The 18455-nt window shown below is 40.5% G+C and overlaps 1 protein-coding gene across 2 annotated transcripts in view; it reads left to right on the top strand.

The window, feature by feature from the left end:
- The window catches only part of ACSF3 (acyl-CoA synthetase family member 3), a 234265-nt gene that overhangs the window by 38652 nt on the left and 177158 nt on the right, over positions 1–18455 (top strand). For both annotated transcript variants that reach the window (XM_020989140.2, XM_020989142.2), the window contains exons 2-3: positions 190–909; positions 2548–2703. In XM_020989140.2, the coding sequence (XP_020844799.1) occupies positions 217–909; positions 2548–2703 (849 nt within the window). In that variant the 5' untranslated portion in view covers positions 190–216. The remainder of the gene's footprint in view (positions 1–189; positions 910–2547; positions 2704–18455) is intronic.

Here is an 18455-nt window from a genome sequence, read left to right as displayed (position 1 = left end):
GTTCACTTGTGGGTGTTACCTTAAGCTTTGAAAACTAAGCTGAATTTCCTTTTGATATTATCTTTAAGGTTTTAAAAATTAAGAGGATTCTGACTCAGATTTGCCTCTTTTATGTGGTGAGGAAAATATTTATGTTTGTATAGATAGTAACATAGTTAGTAACACGTTTGTTCATATTTCTTTTCACAGCCTTGTACCTAGATAAATCTAAGTGAAATGTTTGTCAGCTTGAAGCCTCTCCATATGATCTTGTCATTCCAGCGTCTGGTTCCTGCTCTTGCCTATTATAGGCCAGATTCCTTAAGACTCAAAAAACATGGCCATCTCAGGAACCATCTGCACACAACCAGGGCAGTCTATTCAGAAAAAATCACTCCCGTATTCACCAGAGCCTTGGCATATGGCGACAAGCTCGCCCTAGTTGACCACCGTGGACAGTACACATACAAAGACCTTTACTATAGAAGTCTTCGCTTGTCCCAGGAAATATGCAAGATTCACAACTGTCCCAGTGGAGACATTAAGGGAGAAAGGATCTCCTTCATCTGCTCCAATGACGTGTCTTATGTCATTGCCCAGTGGGCATCCTGGATGAGTGGAGGCATTGCGGTTCCTCTGTATAAGAAGCATCCAGCTCCTGAGCTGGAGTATGTCATTCAGGACTCCCAGAGCTCTTTGGTCATTGCTGGCCATGAGTATGTGGATCTTTTAAAGCCCATTGTAAACAAGACAGGGGTGTCGTTTTTGCCCCTTACATCCACGGTCTATGACGGAGAAGCTGATGGACTAACCCAAGAGCGTGCTCCCCAGTTAGAGTGGAGAGATAGAGGGGCCATGATCATCTACACAAGTGGGACGACAGGACGACCCAAAGGGGTCCTAAGTACTCATCAGAATCTAAAAGCGGTGGTGAGTTGACCTGTTTGTGTTGTTGCTATAGTATCTGCCCCCATGGGAAATAGTCGGGAGAGGGTTTGGGATTAGCCAACTATTGTCTCAGAGTTCCCTGGCTTAGACTTAGAGCTCATAACCTGAGGTCAAACTTGGAGGTCCATTCATTTAATTTTCTGTAGGATAACTATAAAGGCATCACTGTTTTAGCTGAATTATTGTTGTTGTTCAGTCATGTCTGACTCTTTGTGACCTCAGTGGGGATTCTCTTGACAAAGACCCTGGAAGTAGTTTGCCATTTCCTTCTGCAGCTCATTTTATAGATGAAGAAACTGAAGCAAACAGGGTGAAGTGACTTGCCCAGGGTCACACAGCTAGTAAGTATCTGAGGCCACATTTGAACTCAGATCTTCCTGACTCTAGACCTGGCACATGATCCACTTGCCCCCTCTAGCTGCCCCCTTAGCTGAATTAGATCTCGACCAATTTGAATCATTTAGCTGAGTAATCTCTTCACTTTCTACACAATTGCTAGTGATCTTCTTTAAGCACAGATCTGACCAGGTCACTCCCCCACTCCATAAATTCCTGTGGCTTTCTCTTTTCTCCAGGACAAAATATAACTCCTCTGTGTGGCTTTTAAATCTGTTTGCAACCTGGCCCCAACCTATCTTATCAGCCTCATTGCACATTACCTACATATCTGCATTCTCTGGTCCAACCAAGCAGTTCTTTCTGTTCCTCATATTTGGTGCATGCCCCCCCCCATCTTTGCCTTTGCGCCAGCTGTCTTGTGTGCCACCCTCAACTTGAAAGAATCCCTCTCTTCCATTAGGATGCAGCTCAGGAATCACCTAAACGAAGCCTTTCCTGATCCCCTCAACTGCTTGTGCCTTCCCAACACCAAATTTACTTGTACCAATTTTGTCTAGGTATTTGTACATGTTGTCTCCTTGAGGGTGGGGATTATTTTGTGTTTGCTCTCATTTCCTCACACACTAACCCAGTGCCTGGCACATTCATGTTAATAAATAATATATGCTTAATAAATGCTTCCTAATTGATTGAAAGATACAGTTATGTATCATTTTTTATTAACAAATAATATTATTTTGGAAGATAGAATAAAATGATTAAGGCAATAAATGCATTCAGTGGCAGAAACATATTTTAAATATGCATTAAGTGGCAGAAACATATTTTAAATAAATAGTGATTATATGGGAGGCAGTATAGAAAGAGTGCTGAGTTTGGAGTCAAGAACACCTGAGTTCAAATCCTACCTCTGGTCTTTATTAGCCTTGTGACTCCCTGAGTACCATTTTCCTCATCTGTAAAATGAAAGGTTGGTTTAGATGGCCTTTGAAGTTTCTTCCAGCTCTAACATTTCTCATTTATGTGTGTTTTTTTAAGGATATATTTTAAATTAAATCATTATTCTCTCTTTAATCATTTTTGGTGACCATTTCTCTGGAAACTTGCTTATTACACAATATGTGTATTTCAGATTAAAAGGCTAACAATCATTAGTAGCTTTAGATAGGGGCCTTGTAGCTCCGTTAACCAGGAGCTTTCTTTATTTAAGTCACAGCAATGCTTCTTGATGTCTGCCTGTCATTCATCGCACTCCAAAGCCTTGTTTGTGCTTCCTTCCAGATAACAGGGCTTGTTGACAAATGGGCGTGGAAAAAAGATGATGTGATCCTTCACGTCCTTCCATTGCACCACGTCCACGGTGTGGTCAACAAGTTGCTTTGTCCCCTCTGGGTGGGAGCTACCTGTGTCATGCTGCCTGAATTCAATGCCAAAGTGGTAAGTCTGATGACATTGGAGATTGGCCTGGGAAAAATCTTCAGTGTCTGACTGTATTGTTTGGTTTCGCAGCCCACAAGAGTCAGATGATATTCTGACTTTACTGAATTCACAGCTGTGTTGCCAGCTCTTATATGTGAATTATTTGGGGGTGGGGTGTCCTCCTTCTTTCCTTGTTTTCTACCTCTTGGGCATTTTGCAACGTTTTAGCATTTCTTGTAGAAAATGAGCAAGATCAAAGAGAAGAGAGAAAATCCTGATTAGCATTTGTACCAGCATGTGGCACTGGGGTATAGCTGGTAGAGCGCTAGACTTGGAAGATTTGGGTTCAAACCCTCCTTCAGACACTTGCTAGCTATTCAACCCTGGGCAAGTGACCTAATCTCCCTGAGCCTCAATTTCCCCATCTGTAAAATGAAAGGTTGGCCTTGATGGCTTCTGAGGTCCCTTTTAGCTCTGAATCTTCAATCTGGGCTTCTATGGTCTGTGGCCTATTCCCATTTATTGTGATGCCTGGTCGAGGGACAGATTGTGGAGGGTTCATATAAGGGGTTAGTATTTGTCCATGGGCAGAAAGCGCCCTGGTTTTGCAATCCCAGGATCTGGGTTCCAGTGTTGGCTTTGTTACATATTTCTTACGTGATTTTGAGTCAGACACTTGAGCTCACAGCCTCAGTTTACTCACCTGTAAGTGAGCGAGCTTGGACTAGAGGACCAGTTAATCTCTTCTACCTCTAAATCTATGATGCTTCAAGCCTGTCACTTCCTCACGCCATCCCTGTCCTTCATCAAGGACAACTGATAGTTCTCCAGTGACACTCTATATGGATTTAGTTTGAGTATCCAATAAGATGCTTTCCTAGGTGAGGCTGGGGCACTGACCAGAGTAGCTGAGTATTCTGTCTAGTAAAGTAGATTGCACTTACCAGCACAAATGTCCCTAAAGAGCATTTGTGTTATGTTAAGAGGATCTTATTTTCTGATTGATTTGCATCATAATGTTGTCATACCACCTCAAAAGAGTTTCATTTATGGAAAAAAATGTTTAACATTTTTAAAGAAAAATATAAATTTTATGACCAAACATTAATAGCAGTTCTCAGAACAAATCACAAAATGCAAAAATTATCTCATCTTGATATATCTAACAAATATTATACCTAAAACTCTATTGGCATGTATGCCATAAACTGATATGCATATAAATTGATGTATGCCAAAGAGGCCTCTGAGGCTCTTTAAAGATTGTCTGCCAGGGAAGGACATCTCTGCTTCCTGCTTGCACTTAGCACAAGGCCTGGCACATAGTAGGCACGTAAATGCCTGTTGGCTTGATTGGACTTGACAGCCTATAAGGATAAGGTGTATTTCTCTGTATTTCTCTTTAAAAATATAAAAACTGATACTTATTTTATTTTTGTTGTGGTTCTGATGTGTCTGGCTCTTGGTGATCCCATGTGGAATTTTCTTTTCAAAGATATTGGAATGGTTTGCCATTTCCTTCTCCAGCTCATTTTATAGATGAGGAAACGGAGGCAAACAGGGTTAAGTGACTTGCCCAGGGTCACACAGCTAGTAAGTATCTGAGGCTAGTCTTCTTGGTTCCAGGCCCATGCCTTATCCAGCTGTCCCATTTATTTTGTTAGGGGATTTAAAAAAAAAAAAGAACCACTAGGATTTCTTAAAGTAGATGGCTTATTTGAAAAGGCCTGATTTACTTTATATGTCCTCCTGCACTGTAAGAATCATCTGTCCTGGGGAGGATTTGCCCCATGACCTTTTTTCTAGGATGCGTGAGTTTCATCACATCTTTTTGATATGACTCTTCTCCTGGCAGTGCTAGATAACTATAAATTGTGGAATACCATAAAGCTCATAAGAACCAAAACTTACAGGCGATCCAAAGGACAATGAATGATATCATGTTAGGTGCCAGTGATTCAAAGGGCAGTGAATGAATGATGTCATGTTGGGCGCCCACAATTCAGAGGGCGATGAATGATGTCATGTTGGTGCCAGTGATTCAAAGGTAAATGAATAACATCGTATTGGGTGCCAGTGATCCAAAGGGCAATAAATGACATCATGTTGGGCGCTGGCGATCCAAAGGGTGATGGCTGGCATGTTAGGCATCATTAGGCTGTATGTGTTTCCATCAGTAACTTGTGTGCTAGGATTGATACAGAGATATCATCTAAGATGTTTGGATTTGGCTAGATGTGAGCAAAAGTGAGGGATAATGCTAGTCAACAACCCTAAAGTTACACTGGTGTCACTGACATCTAAAAGACAGAGAGGAAGGCCTATGCCAGGTTGGATGGATCATCTTTGGAGGATTTATGGAAGGACATTGACAACAATTGCATGGAAAAGGAAGGCATGAATGGAGGTGAAATCGTCATGAATTTCATTAAAGTGTCTGTGTTGGAAAATTCGTGGATCAGCAGAGTGCTTACCTTTTTCTTTTTCTTTTTTTGTTTTCCTCTCACACCATTTATGTAAAAAAAAAAAGCTAAAAGTCTTAAACCTTCTATTTGTGACCAAAAGCTTTGGTCCCCATCCCTGAACAGCGGGTAAAAATAAATCGTCCTCCAATAAGGTTCATTTTAGAGAATATTGTCATTTGTCTTCATTTCATCAGACTTCTCTGTTGAACAGTATACAGCATTGCCCTTTCCTGGAGCTGTTTGTATGATAATCTTCATCATAATAACAACTCACATTTATATTGTTTCAAGGTTTGAAGAGCTCTTTGCTCACAGCAACCCTGTGATGTACATAGTGCCAGTGTTATTATTCATATTTTATAAATGAGGAAATGGAAGTTCAGAGAAATGAGTTGACCTTGACCTTGGTCACTTGGCTCATGAGTGTCGGAGCCTGTATTTGAAACTGGGTTTCCTGTGTCCAGCATTCATTCACAATTTGCCTCCAGCCAACTGATCATCTCAGCCGTGTCTCAAATATGCTTTTTTTCCCCCCAAATATGCTTTTTGAGGATGTCTGGAAACTGTGTCCAGGTGTACATAAAAGTCTTACCAAAGTCAACCAATGGTTTGTCTGTTTGTCGATGCCAGTGGAAATATTTTCCCTTTAAAAAAGGATACATTAAAATATTGCAAAACATATACAGCAAATAAATATTGCCTAAACTATTAGGGATTTCTAAATATTTGAGATTCCAGCGCTCTCAATTCCCAATGCTTTTGATGTCTTATGTGAGTGCCACCTTTATGTCTCTTCCTACCATATTCCATCCCAGTAATGAGCCACTTCACCCTAAATGATGTGTTGGAGTAATTAATGGAGGGAAGAGAAAGTGTTAGCCTCAAAAATGAGATGGACCAAAACTGTATGCACACTTCCTTACGTCCTGTGGCATTTAGTGATTGATGGCGCCTTCCACACTCATGTTTCTCAGTGCTGCTCTCCCGACATCCTTGGATCAATGAGCTGACGTTGAGGAATGGATTCTGGAGGAGGGAGGGAAGAGGGGCACCTGAGGCTGCTCTCAGCACTCAGCAGGGATTGACAGCTAAGGGCAGGAGAGGACAGCAATTGAGGACATTTTATATTGACCCTGCAAGCTGACCTTGTACAGGTGAGGGTTTGCTGAGGAGCTGTTTGTGATGCAGACGCCACAGGCAGCTTGGTCCCCAGAGCTCCGCTGGGCTGTTGGGTCTCTGAAGGATGTAAATTGCCCTTTCCCCCTTTGCCTCCTCCCCCCTGGTTTTGAGGGCCTCCCCTGGGAGTGGAGTGGTTTGATTGGCACTACAAAGAAGCCCACGAGGGTAAATCAGACTTTCTTGTGTAATTTAATGCAAGCTGCCTTTCAGTTCAAGCCTATTTTCACCAGCTGTTTACAGAATGCCCTTTGCTACTGAAATCAACTTTCAAAAAAGAAGCACAATTTCAATTGAGGTTTCTCAGAAGGAGTGGGAGTTTTGCCACTTTAGGTTTTTCTCCCACTGCCCCTTAAGAAGCCAGTAGATTAGAGTTTGATAAGACAAGAAAAAAAACCTGAATGGGGGCTAAATCACTTGACACGTGGACCGAAACAGGGTAAGGGGGCTTAGCCCACTCCAGACACATGTGGCCTTATGTGAAGGGAGATCAAGAGAGTCACGGTGGGTTGAGTCTTCATTGGTGGCATTTTATTGTATCAAATGAATCATTCATTATCATAAACAAATATGGACAGCTCGGGTACAGATCTAATGTTTGCTTAGTGTCTGTGAGAGCCTGCCAGGCCAAGCTACATTAATACCTACAGAGGTAGAGAGAATGAACTTCACAGGGTGGTGTCCTTTGGAATGGCCTGTAGGACTTTGTGTTTCTAGATGAGTGCTGGTAGAATCAAATGCTAAACTATCCCAGGAAAATTAAAGATTAAAATGGAAGTAAGCATGGCCAGTTTTCCTCCTCTGTTAAGACAGATTTTCAGTCTAAAGACCAGCATTTGCTAGACCGTGAGCTGTTGGACTTTAGTAGCCCAGGAAAGGTTATGGGTGGTCATCACTGTCTCCTCTCACCTTTGCACTTGTCCCATGAGTGTTCTTTACCTTCCTGGAAGATGGAGATCTGGCTAAATAGCAGCAGTTGTGTGAGAAGGAGTATGAGGAAAACGCATCAGAAATGATGGTCTTTGTGTAATGCAAATTCTTAACCTAAACATTTCCTTTTTAAAAAATAGTATTTAATTTTTTCCCCAATGACATGTCAAGACAATTTTTAGCATTCATTTTTACAAGATTTTGAGTTCCAAATTTTTCTCCCTCCCTCCTTCCCCTCCACCTTCTGAAAATGGTAAGCAATTTGATACGTGTTTTACATGTGCTAGCATATAAAATGTATTTCCATATTAGCCACAGTTGTGAAAGAAGAAACAGATCAAAATGAAAAAAAAACACTAAAAAATAAAGTAAATGAAAAAGTATGCTTCTGTCTGCATTCAGAGCCCATCAGTTCTTTATTTGGACGTGGAGAGCATTTTCCTTTGTGAGTCCTTTGTACTTGTCTTGGATCCTTGTGTTGCTGAGAAGAGCTGAGTCGTTCATAGTTGGTCATCGCACAACTTGGCTGTTACTATGTACAACATTCTCCTGATTCTGCTCACTTCACTCAGCATCAAACCATACAAGTCTTTCCAGGTTTTCTGAAGTCCATTTGTTCATCATTTCTTATAGCACAATAGTATTCCATCACATTCATATACCACAGCTTGTTCAGCCATTCCACAGTTGATGGGCATCCATTTCCAATATTTTGCCACCACAAAAAGGGCTGCTATTTTTTGTGCATATGGGTCCTTTCCCCTTTTTTATGATCTCTTTGGGACACAGACCTCGTAGTGGCTGTATCAAAAGGTATGTACAGTTTGGTTGCCCTTTGGGCATAGTTCCAAATTGCCCTCCAGAATGGTTGGATCAGTTCACAACTCCACCAACAGTGCATTAGCATCCCAATTTTCCCACATCCTGTCCAACATTTATCATTTTCCTTTTTTGTCACATTAGTCAATCTGATAGGTGTGAAGTGGTACCTCAGAGTTGTTTTAATTTGCATTTCTCTAATCAAAAGTGATTTAAAGCACTTCTTCATATGCCTATAGATAGCTTCTATTTCTTCATCTGAAAATGGCCTGTTCACATCTTTTGATCATTTATCAATTGGGGAATGGCTTGTATTCTTATAAATTTGACTCAGTTCTCTATATATTTGAGAAATGAGGTCTTTATCAGAGACACTTGTTATAAAAATTGTTTCCCAGCTTTCTGCTTTCCTTCTAATCTTTGTTGCATTGGTTTTATTTGTACAAAAGCTTTTTAGTTTAATATAATCAAAATTATCTATTTTATATTTCATAATGTTCTCTATCTCTTGTTTGGTCATGAATTCTTCCTTTCCCCATAGATCTAACAGACTATTCCTTGCTCTTATAATTTGCTTATGGTGTCACCCTTTATATCTAAATCATGCACCCATCTTGGTATACAGTGTGGGATGTTGGTCTATACCTCGTTTGTGTCCTATTGTTTTCCAGTTTTCCCAGAAATTTTTGTCAGATAGTGAGTTTTTATCCCAAAAGTTGGGGTCTTTCTTTGGATTTATCAAACATTAGGTTACTATGGTCATTGACTGCTGTGTCTTGTATGCTTAATTTATTCAACTGATCTACCACTCTGTTTCTTACTCAGTACCAGATAGTCTTAATGCTTATTGCTTTATGATATAGTTTGAGATCTGGTATTGCTACGCCACCTTCCTTTGTATTTTTTCCCTTAATTTCTTTCATATTCTTGATCTTTTGTTCTTTTGGATGAATTTTGTTGTTATTTTTTCTAGCTCTATCAAATTTTTTTTGGTAGTCTGATTGGCATGACGCTGAATAGATAAATTAGTTTAGGCAGAATTGTCATTTTTATTATATTGGCTCAGCCTACCCATGAGCAACTGATATTTTCCTAGTTGTTTAGATCTGACTTTGTGAGGAAATTGTGTTCACAGAATTCCTGGGTTTGTCTTGGCAGGTAGGCTCCCAAGTATTTTATATTGTTCATAGTTATTTTAAATGGAATTTCTCTTTCTATCTCTTGCTACTGGGCTTGGTTGGTCATATAAAGAAATGCTGATGATTTATGTGGGCTTATCTTATATCCTGCGACTTTACTAAAGATGTTAATTATTTCAAGTAATTTTTAGTTGATTCTGTAGGGTTTTCTTTGTATACCATCATATCATCTGCAAAGAGTGATGGTTTTGTTTCTTCATTGCCTATTCTATATTCCTTTGGGGTTTTTTCTTCTTTTATTGCTATGGCTAACATTCTAGTACTATACTGATTAATAGTAGTGATAATGGGCATCCTTGCTTCGTTCCTTATCTGTGATCTTATTGGAAAGGCTTCTAGTTTATCTCCATTACAGATGATTCTTGCTGATGGTTTTAGATAGATATTGCTTATCATTTTAGGGAATGCTCCCTTTATTCCCATGTTCTCCATTGTTTTTAATAGGAATGGGTACAACCTAAACATTTCTTGAGAATGAACTGTGTGATCTCTGTAGACTTGGGCACATCATATACGTAGTGTAAGAACTTGTAGTTTTGTTATCTTGTCTGTGCTTGGGAGCTTTGTGAAAAGACATGAACAAACTTTATACAGGATGAAGAATGCATGAGCTGTGATTTGCACTGATTGGAGGGAGTTCTCACATTGATTTCACAAATCCATTGAAGTTAAAGTACATAGATGTGGCCTTTAGGAACATCTTAGGGAGAGCCAATGCAATTCAGGATAGAAAGAGGCACTTTGTGAGATGGTGCCAATGCGATGGTGGCCCTGTGTGAGGGCAAAGTAAAAGGGCTGGCAATTAAAACCTACTGCTTTCTGGACCCTTATGGGCAGCTAGTAAATAAGAGTACTGGACTGGAGTCAGGAAGACTCGTCTTCCTGAGTGCAAATCTGCCCTCAGACACTTACCAACCGTGTGACCCTGGGCAAGTCACTTAACCCTATTTGCTTCTGGTTCCTCATCTGTCAAATGAGCTGGAGAAGGAAATGGCAAACCCCTCAGTATTTTTACCAAGAAAACCCAAATGGAGTCACAAAGAGTTGGATGTGGCTGAAAAGCAACATTATAAACACTTTGTAAGCCCTTCGAGTCTTATTGTCAGAGAGCTTTGGCTCTCAGGAAGGTGGAGTCCACAGCTGACTCTCCATGATGGAACCTCCTCTGACTGAAGCTCCTCACGATTAGTTCCTTTTCTGCCACTCGAGACTGAGCGTTTTCTCCTCTTTTAAGTCTGGACCATGGCCCAGCAGTGCCTTTGTCCTCTCTTGGAGTCTCACTTAGGTACAAGAATTGAAATTCTATATCCTTAGTCAAAGATTCAGAGTGCAAAAGCTTCTTTACTGCAATGGGAAGAATTGGGGAATGCAAATGAGGTGCAGGAAGGTAAATTACAAGTGTTCAGCCTGGTAGTGCTTAAGATGCAACCCTAGTTGATCATTTCTAATTGGTTTACTTCCCAGGCCAGCTAATTGACTTAGCAGGAGTCCTCCCACAGGCAGAGTCCTTTCTGGCTGGCCTCCCAGTCCATGCTGTTGTCCACTCTATTCTTCTACCCCTGCCGTATTGACCCATTCTTTCTTCCTCTGGGTTTTATGCCCCAACACCCTTGGACTTAAGTGGACAACCGATAGCTCCCTTCCCAGCCCGTGCTGGAAGCCAAATTCACCCCATTTCATTTTGGTCTGAAGCTTTTCTTGATCCCATCTCATCACCTAGTATACTTTATACATACTTTATACTATACTTTAGTAGGATTACATTTCCTGCTAACCGGCATGAATCTGTATGTGTCTTTAGTCTGTCATCATAAAATTAGTGTCCTTAGGATTCAGATCCTAGTAATAAAAAGATTTTGTTCTAGGACAAACAAGGCTACCCTTAGAACACACCTGTGATAGGGCAAGGGCAGTTGTTGTTTATCACATAACTCTTTCAGAAATACTTTCTCATAAAAGGTGAGAGGCAGCTCCTCTGAAGCCGTCTGTTGTTGCTTTGAACAGATCCCCATGGAAGTGCTACCCTAATACCTGCCTGGCTATGGAGGTGACCCAGGGTTCATGAAGGCTGCACTCGTAGAACACAAGTTAGGGTGGTTTCTACCAAGTTAGGGAGACTGAGTATGGGTCTGGTAGAAGGCATGGGCATGATATAAAGGGACTTTAGAATCAAGGACCTAGGTTTGAATCCTGGCTTTGCAACTTGCTAGCTATGTAGAAAATTGGGCAAATCATATCTCTTCTCCAGGTCTCAGTTTCTTCATCTGTAACATTAAGAAATTAGACAGATTATCTTAGAGGTCCCTTCCAGTTCTAAATCTGTGAATCTATCTATGACTTTCTGCTTGTCTGGAGGATCAGCTTAGCTGAAAATGGTGAGGCTCACCACAAGAAGGTTGGCCATGACAGAGAATGGAATACTAGAAGAAAATAGTGCAGAGAAGGCTAAGAATCACACAGTTTAAATTAATAAAAAAAATTATTAATGCTTTTTGTTATTTTACAAATTGAAAAAAAATTATTGATGTCTTTGTTGTAGTCGTTATGTACATTGTTTTCCTGGATGTGTTTGCTTCACTTTGTATCAGTGCATCTAAGTCTTTCCATGCCTCTGCGTATTCATCATGTTGGTCATTTCTTACGGTAAAGTAATATTCCATTATGTTCATACGCCACCATTTGTTTAGCTGTTCCCAAATCAATGGGTTAATTGTTTTTTTGTCTTAATATTGCAATCTCTTTTCAATAAACCTCATTCCCAAAGAATCCTCCCATGTAGTAAGGAAAACACTAAAGAGAAACCAACCTACATAGCTAGTGAATCTGATCATCTATACAACATTCTATTGGGCCTTTGGTCTTCCACCTTTCTACCAGAGGAGGAAAGTTTTTCACATCATTTTTAGATCACCTACAACTTAAGATTTTTGTCCAGTGACCAATAAATAGGTACACTGCTATGCCAATAGAGAAACTAAACAGCATACAAATTGAATTTCTCACTAGATGTGAAATTGGAAGACATCAAGAAGTTTCCATTTTCAGCTTTTCCACCCTTCAGTGAAGGGGAAGGATGAGCCACTGGTTCTCCTCAAGAAAGAGATCAAATGAGTTGGCAGAGTTGATTTAATCATGCACTTTCAGGTAATAGGAATTGTTGTTTCTTTGGGATACCAGCTTGCCTTCTCTTGCAGGCCTCAAGTAAACACACTACCACAAAGATAATGACAATAGTGTGCCAGCATTAATTGCAAAGGATGAAGTAGAATAATTTAATAAGGAACATGGCAAGATCCTCCAAATTCAGTCAAAATAATTAATGATAATAATAACAATAACAATAATAAGCATTTATGAGGCTCCTTAAGATTTGTACAACCCTGGGGTTAGAGGCTCGGGGAGAGGTTTAGATTCAGAAACCCACTACACCCAGGGCCAGACAACACAGAGTTGATTACCTTACCAAAAGCCCAGCAAGGGGGCAGATCCTGACCTGCGCACAAAGCCCCAACTGAGGAACTTGTAACAACTGAAGGGACAGATTCAAAGGGAAAAAAATTATTTCCACATATTACATGAATACTTTGAAGAGATGAAGCAGGAGATTTTAAAAATTAAATAAAAGCCTTGGAAGAAGGAAGAAGAAGAAATAATTTAGAATAGGTGTGATAAGCCATATCCAAGAAATGAGCTCCCTGAAAACTAAAATTGAACAAACACAAATCAATGACTCCAAGAGGCAGCAAGAAATATTAGAATAAAATCAAAAGATTGAAAAAAAAGTAGAAGAAAATATGACATCTAATATAAAAAACAACTGACCTAGACAATGGATCAAGGAGAGGTAACTTAGGAATCTTTGAACTCCCTAAAAACTATGTTATTGGATCTTCAGGGCCTTCTGTGGCATCTGAGGACGGAGTGCTATGGACCTTAGCGCCCCTCAGCTGTCCCTAAGTGCTGCTGTACTGTACTGGTCAGTGCTACTTCCTGAATGCTTCTATATTCCCCACTATTTGTGGGGCTTTCTGACCTTCCTGAGGCATGCTGGATGGGGTTTCCTGGCCTCTTGCTGCCTCCAGACACAGATCTCTCCAGGCTATGTGTGTTTCTGGTTTGGCTCTGGTTTCTCTGGGAAGCTGCCAGCTTATATGCCTGCGCTGAGGCTGGGGCTGGCATTACTGGTAGCCCCCTTTCCTATTGCCCGTGGATTTCTGACCGGCTTTTTGTATAATTCTGGGGTGGAAGAAATCATCGCAGTTTCTCAGTGGATTTCTTGATCATTATTCGGCCTGTTAGGAATTTCAAGTTTTTACTGGAGTAGTTGTGTGGGAGCTGGGTGGCTTGCCTCTCTTCAGGTCTCTATCTTGACCAGAAATCTTGAGGACTATCCATACATGTCATTGACCATCTGGTGTTATTTTTATCCATGTTCTCTAGAGCCTCCACAGAGTGTCTGGTCATGTTAAATTTTATGGGGAACACTCAGTCTCTCTGTTGTCTTTTGCTCTTACTCCCTGATCAGCCTGCTGTCATTCACAAATCATACGTCTCAGTGAATTTTCTTCTATGATTTCTTGATCGCTGGCAATCCACTGTAGCCTTCTCACAGCCCCCGCTCCTAGCTTCACTGACCTTTGCATCACCAGCACCATGATTCTTTAGAGATTGTGATGCTGTACAACTCTCAACTGTTCAGCATTATGCAGAGAACATTTATGTTGAGAAGTTGGGTCTTTGCACTGGGGAGCAGTAGGGGAATCATTAAAAGCACTGTCCATTTTCCCAAGAGCAATCCAGCAAACTTTCTTCCTCCTTTTCAATTCTGTGCTTAACTCATTGTTCACTTACACTGCCTGTCACAAGTATATGTACTGATGCATATATGAATTCAATAGGCTGGCCCTCCAGCTGCCTGTCAATAGTCTGGAGAATAGATATTTAGTTTTCATTCATTTAATTTTTTACTTTCTAATCCACAGGCCATCTGCTCAATAGCCTCACCAATAGCCTTTCTCCTCCCCTCCATGGTTACCACTCCCCTATATATCTTGTCTTCCTCTAATTAAAATATGAACTCTTTAAGGGCTGCAAATGTCTTTGTATCTCCAGTGCCTAGCATAGCGCTTGACAGATATAGTAAATGCTCAATAAATGCTTATTCAATCATTCATATATAGTAAGTGCTTAATAAATGCTTATTCATTCACATGTAGTAAGTGCTTAATAAATGCTTATTCACATGTAGTAAGTACTTAATAAATGCTTATTCAATCATTCACATGTAGTAAGTGCTTAATAAATGCTTATTCATTCACATGTAGTAAATGCTTAATAAATGCTTATTCACTCACATGTAGTAAGTGCTTAATAAATGGTTATTCAATTGTTCACATGTTGTTGTGTTTGTCCTTCATTGTTCTCAAAGAGGACCATGACATCAGGGAGTTAATGACATGACTTGCAATTGACTTGGATTTGAGTGAGGAAAGGCTGTGGAAAGTCATCAGCCTCACTTTCTTCTCCAGAGCCATCTAGGTCCAGTGGTGACATATAGATCAAGACAACTGGAGATGGCCCGATATAGTTGGAGACCATGGCCTTTTTCAAGCTAAGGTCTTCTCAAGTTCTCACTTGGAGTGAGGCAACACCCATTCAGTGAATAGGCCTCTTTAAGGAGTGAGTCAAGGGCTGGCCCCTTTAATCAAATCAAAAAAAAAAAAATCAAACCAGGAGGGAAAGACCCTCAGGGTTGTTCACATATAGTAAGTGCTTAATAAATGCTTATTCATTCATTATTCCAACAGAGAGTATTACATTGATTTCTTTTGAATAATCATGGATTTCATTGTGGAAGCTCAGTAGTATTCTAAGGCTTGATGCAATCAGCACAGTATCACCCATGCAATAGTAGTTTCTGCTGAACCTCACTCTCAGGGATCCCTTTTCCATTTGGGCCTTGCTTACATATTTGTGTATGTATCTACAAAATATCAAACACCCTTAAGTAAGTGGATCATCCATAGAAGTAGGATGGAAATACACAGATAAGACTCTTTCAGAATGAGAAGGCCCTGAAGGTTGGCAGTATGCAGTAGTGGAAGAAAAGTGCCCCTGTTAATGAGGTCATGGATCCAGCGAAATATCAAAGAAGTAGGCCTAGACTTGCCATCTGGATTTATATAAGGGATAAGTTGTATGGTGCTTATTTACTCTTCATTTTGCAAAGCGATTCCCTGTAGGATTCCTTTAAACAGCCAGCTGTCTTCATACTTTAAAAATATAATTTGATTTGCACACAATTTTCCAGAACATGTCTGTACTGTGAAGTGAGGTACGTGTATTCACCAAGCACCTGTAGTAAACACCTTGACTGGAAAGATTTTCCTTAGTCACTCACCCTATTCCTGCTTATGAGCTTCATTCCTGTTTTGGAGAAGAGAGAGGGAAAAGGAGGAAAAAGAAGAAACAGGGAGAAAGGAGGGAGAGAGAGAGAGGGAAGAGAGACAGAGAGAGATCAGAAGGGAAGAAGGGAGGGAAAGGAAAGAAGCAGGGAGGAGAAGGAGGCAAAGAAGGAGGAGGAGGAGAGGAAGGGAAAGAGGGAGGGAGGGAGGACATATATCCTATCAGTTTTTCAGTGTTGATAGTGAAGTTGCAGCAGCTGGAAAATTTGTGTGGTAGAGAGAGAGAGAGAGAGAGAGAGAGAGAGAGAGAGAGAGAGAGAGAGAGAGTGTGTGTGTGTGTGTGTGTGTGTGTGTGTGTGAGAGAGAGAGAGAGAGAGAGAGAGAGAGAGAGAGAGAGAGAGAGAGATCTTACCTTCCTTGCCACTAATTATAGTCCTATCTGATTTCTGTGTGAGCCAGAGTACAAAAAGATTCTCGTTAACTTTAAGGGTTCATATCATTCAGTATGCCTGATAATAGCCCTGACTGGCATTTGCATAGCACTTGAAAGCAGGCAAAGTACTTTATATGCAACATGTCACTTGAGCCTCAGAAGAGTCCTGTTAGGTAGGGACTTTGGAATGTCTTCAGGTCAGAGAGGTGAAGGGACACATGCCTAGTGAGTGTCAGAGCTGTGATTTGTACTCAGGTCTTCTTCACTCCATTTCCTGCCTTCTGCCCATTATTCCACACTGCCTAATTGGCTATTATTATAATTCTTGTATTACCCATATGAAATTGAAATTTTAGAAATTTTACTCCCAAGTTGTTTCTTTTTGTTTCTTTGGAAACCAAGGGCCTGTCGAATATATCTAGGAAGTCATCTGAGAGCCTGTGTCTTGAAGGGTGGTCAATAAATGTGCTTTGTTTCCATGTTGAAATTTGAATGGCTGTTTCCAATATAGGAGTGTAGAGTTTAGGGATGAAAGGGAACTTGGAGGTCAACTAGTCTCACCTCATTTTACAGATGGAGAAACTGAGGCCCTAAGCAGTGAAGTGATTTTCCATAAAGCCACACATTAGTAACCACGGTCACATAGGTAACAGAACTGAAATTCAAAACCAGGTGCTCTCCTTTGAAATCTTGTGCCATTTCCACCAAGCTACACTATCTACCATTCAGGTGGGCCGCAGTTGGTGTATTCACTTTTTGTCTGGGCCTCCTTTAAGATTTTTTGTTGTTGTTTTGTTTTATGGTTTTTGTTCTGGTTGGGATACTGACCATGTGAAGAATCCTGATGTGGAATAAAGGGATGTTATAAGATGAAATACTGAATTTGTGTTTTGGGTGCCAGATCTTACATTGGTTCTCATGTCTACCAGAGCATTGCTGAAGAAAGAATCAGTTCCTTCCACTGAGAAGCATTTGTTATCCTTCCAGAAGTAAGAATCCCAACCCCTGGATTTATTAGCCATAACAACACTGGATACTGTTTCCAGGCAATGTTGAGCTAATTGTCTGTGGCTTGATTGTGAGATAATTCAGTAAAAACTCAAAAAAGGAAATTTGGAGGAAGGGTAGGTAATAGATGAATGGATTGGGTTTGATAATTTCTTGCAAACCTTGACTCAAACAAGTGATAGTTTTGCTTCTCTGTAAATCTGTCTTTAGCCCTTAGCATTCTTTCCAAAGTAATGTCTTTTGATGTGTGGGTATAAAATAAAAAATGAAAGCCAGAGCCTGTCATGTGCATTTATATTTCCAGGTCCCAGGGAAAGCACTTGCTTCTCTTTCAGCATGCCTGTAGCATAGTAAGGATTTAAAAGCTCCAGTCTGGAACGCAGAGGGACCATCAAGTAACGCTGATGAATATATGATGAAAACCCAAGTCATGGGGAGCACAAACAGTTTCAGGTTCTAACAGACACAAGAATGAAGCCACTGATGACCTGATTTCCTTTTGAAGAAAGGACTGTTTCTGTCTCCCACATTGCTGAGAACAGCTTGTGTTGAGCTAACCACTGGGATTTCCATCATTTAAGAGAGAGCAGAGTTCTTTGAGCACCACATGGAGACTTGGTTCCCATGTGAATAGAAAAATAAATTTAATAGGGCGGTGTAGAAACTCTACCATTCTCTTCTGTGTGTTTGCCAGTGTTGGGCAGTCTGCTAGAATTCCTGCATATCTGGGATTCCTCTAGATCTTGTGATTTCCTGAAAATTGATTCCGTCTTACGGCTGAGTTGAATACAAGCCCAAGATCCTACATGACCTCTTAACAAACAGTGTTGTTTCCTTGAAAAAAGCAGAATTTTTGAAATCTAGAAGAGAGACAGAGAGAGAGAGAGAACGAGAGAGAGAGAGAGAGAGAGAGAGAGAGAGAGAGAGAGAGAGACAGAGAGAGACAGAGAGAGACAGAGAGAGCCTTCCACGTCTGTGAGCCAGTTTTCAATTCAATTAATTTCACAGGATTTATTTAATTTGTCAATTTATTTTTATTAATACCAATTAATAAGATTTAGAGCTGGAAGGGACCTGAGAAATGATCTAATCCAATTCTCAGTTTACAGAGAAGGAAACTGAGGCTCAGAAGAGTTAGGTAGCTTGTGTTAGGTCATATCACTGGGGCTCAAATTATGCTAAGTGCCCTTCCCACAATAGCGTGCTGGTTTTCAATGTAGTTCATTTCAACAAACATTCAATAATGTTTTCAGAGCATTCAGAGCACTGTGCTAGGTGATGGGGGAGACACCAAGTTTAGAAAAGACATAAGCCCTGCCCTTTTGAAGCTTATGGT

The sequence above is a fragment of the Phascolarctos cinereus genome, unplaced genomic scaffold (genome assembly GCF_003287225.1).
Source record: "Phascolarctos cinereus isolate Bilbo 61053 unplaced genomic scaffold, phaCin_HiC Scaffold_2;HRSCAF=192, whole genome shotgun sequence".
Taxonomy (NCBI): Eukaryota; Metazoa; Chordata; class Mammalia; order Diprotodontia; family Phascolarctidae; genus Phascolarctos; species Phascolarctos cinereus.
The sequence above is the reverse complement of the archived record's forward strand: the minus strand, read 5'-3'. Positions and strand labels throughout refer to the sequence as shown.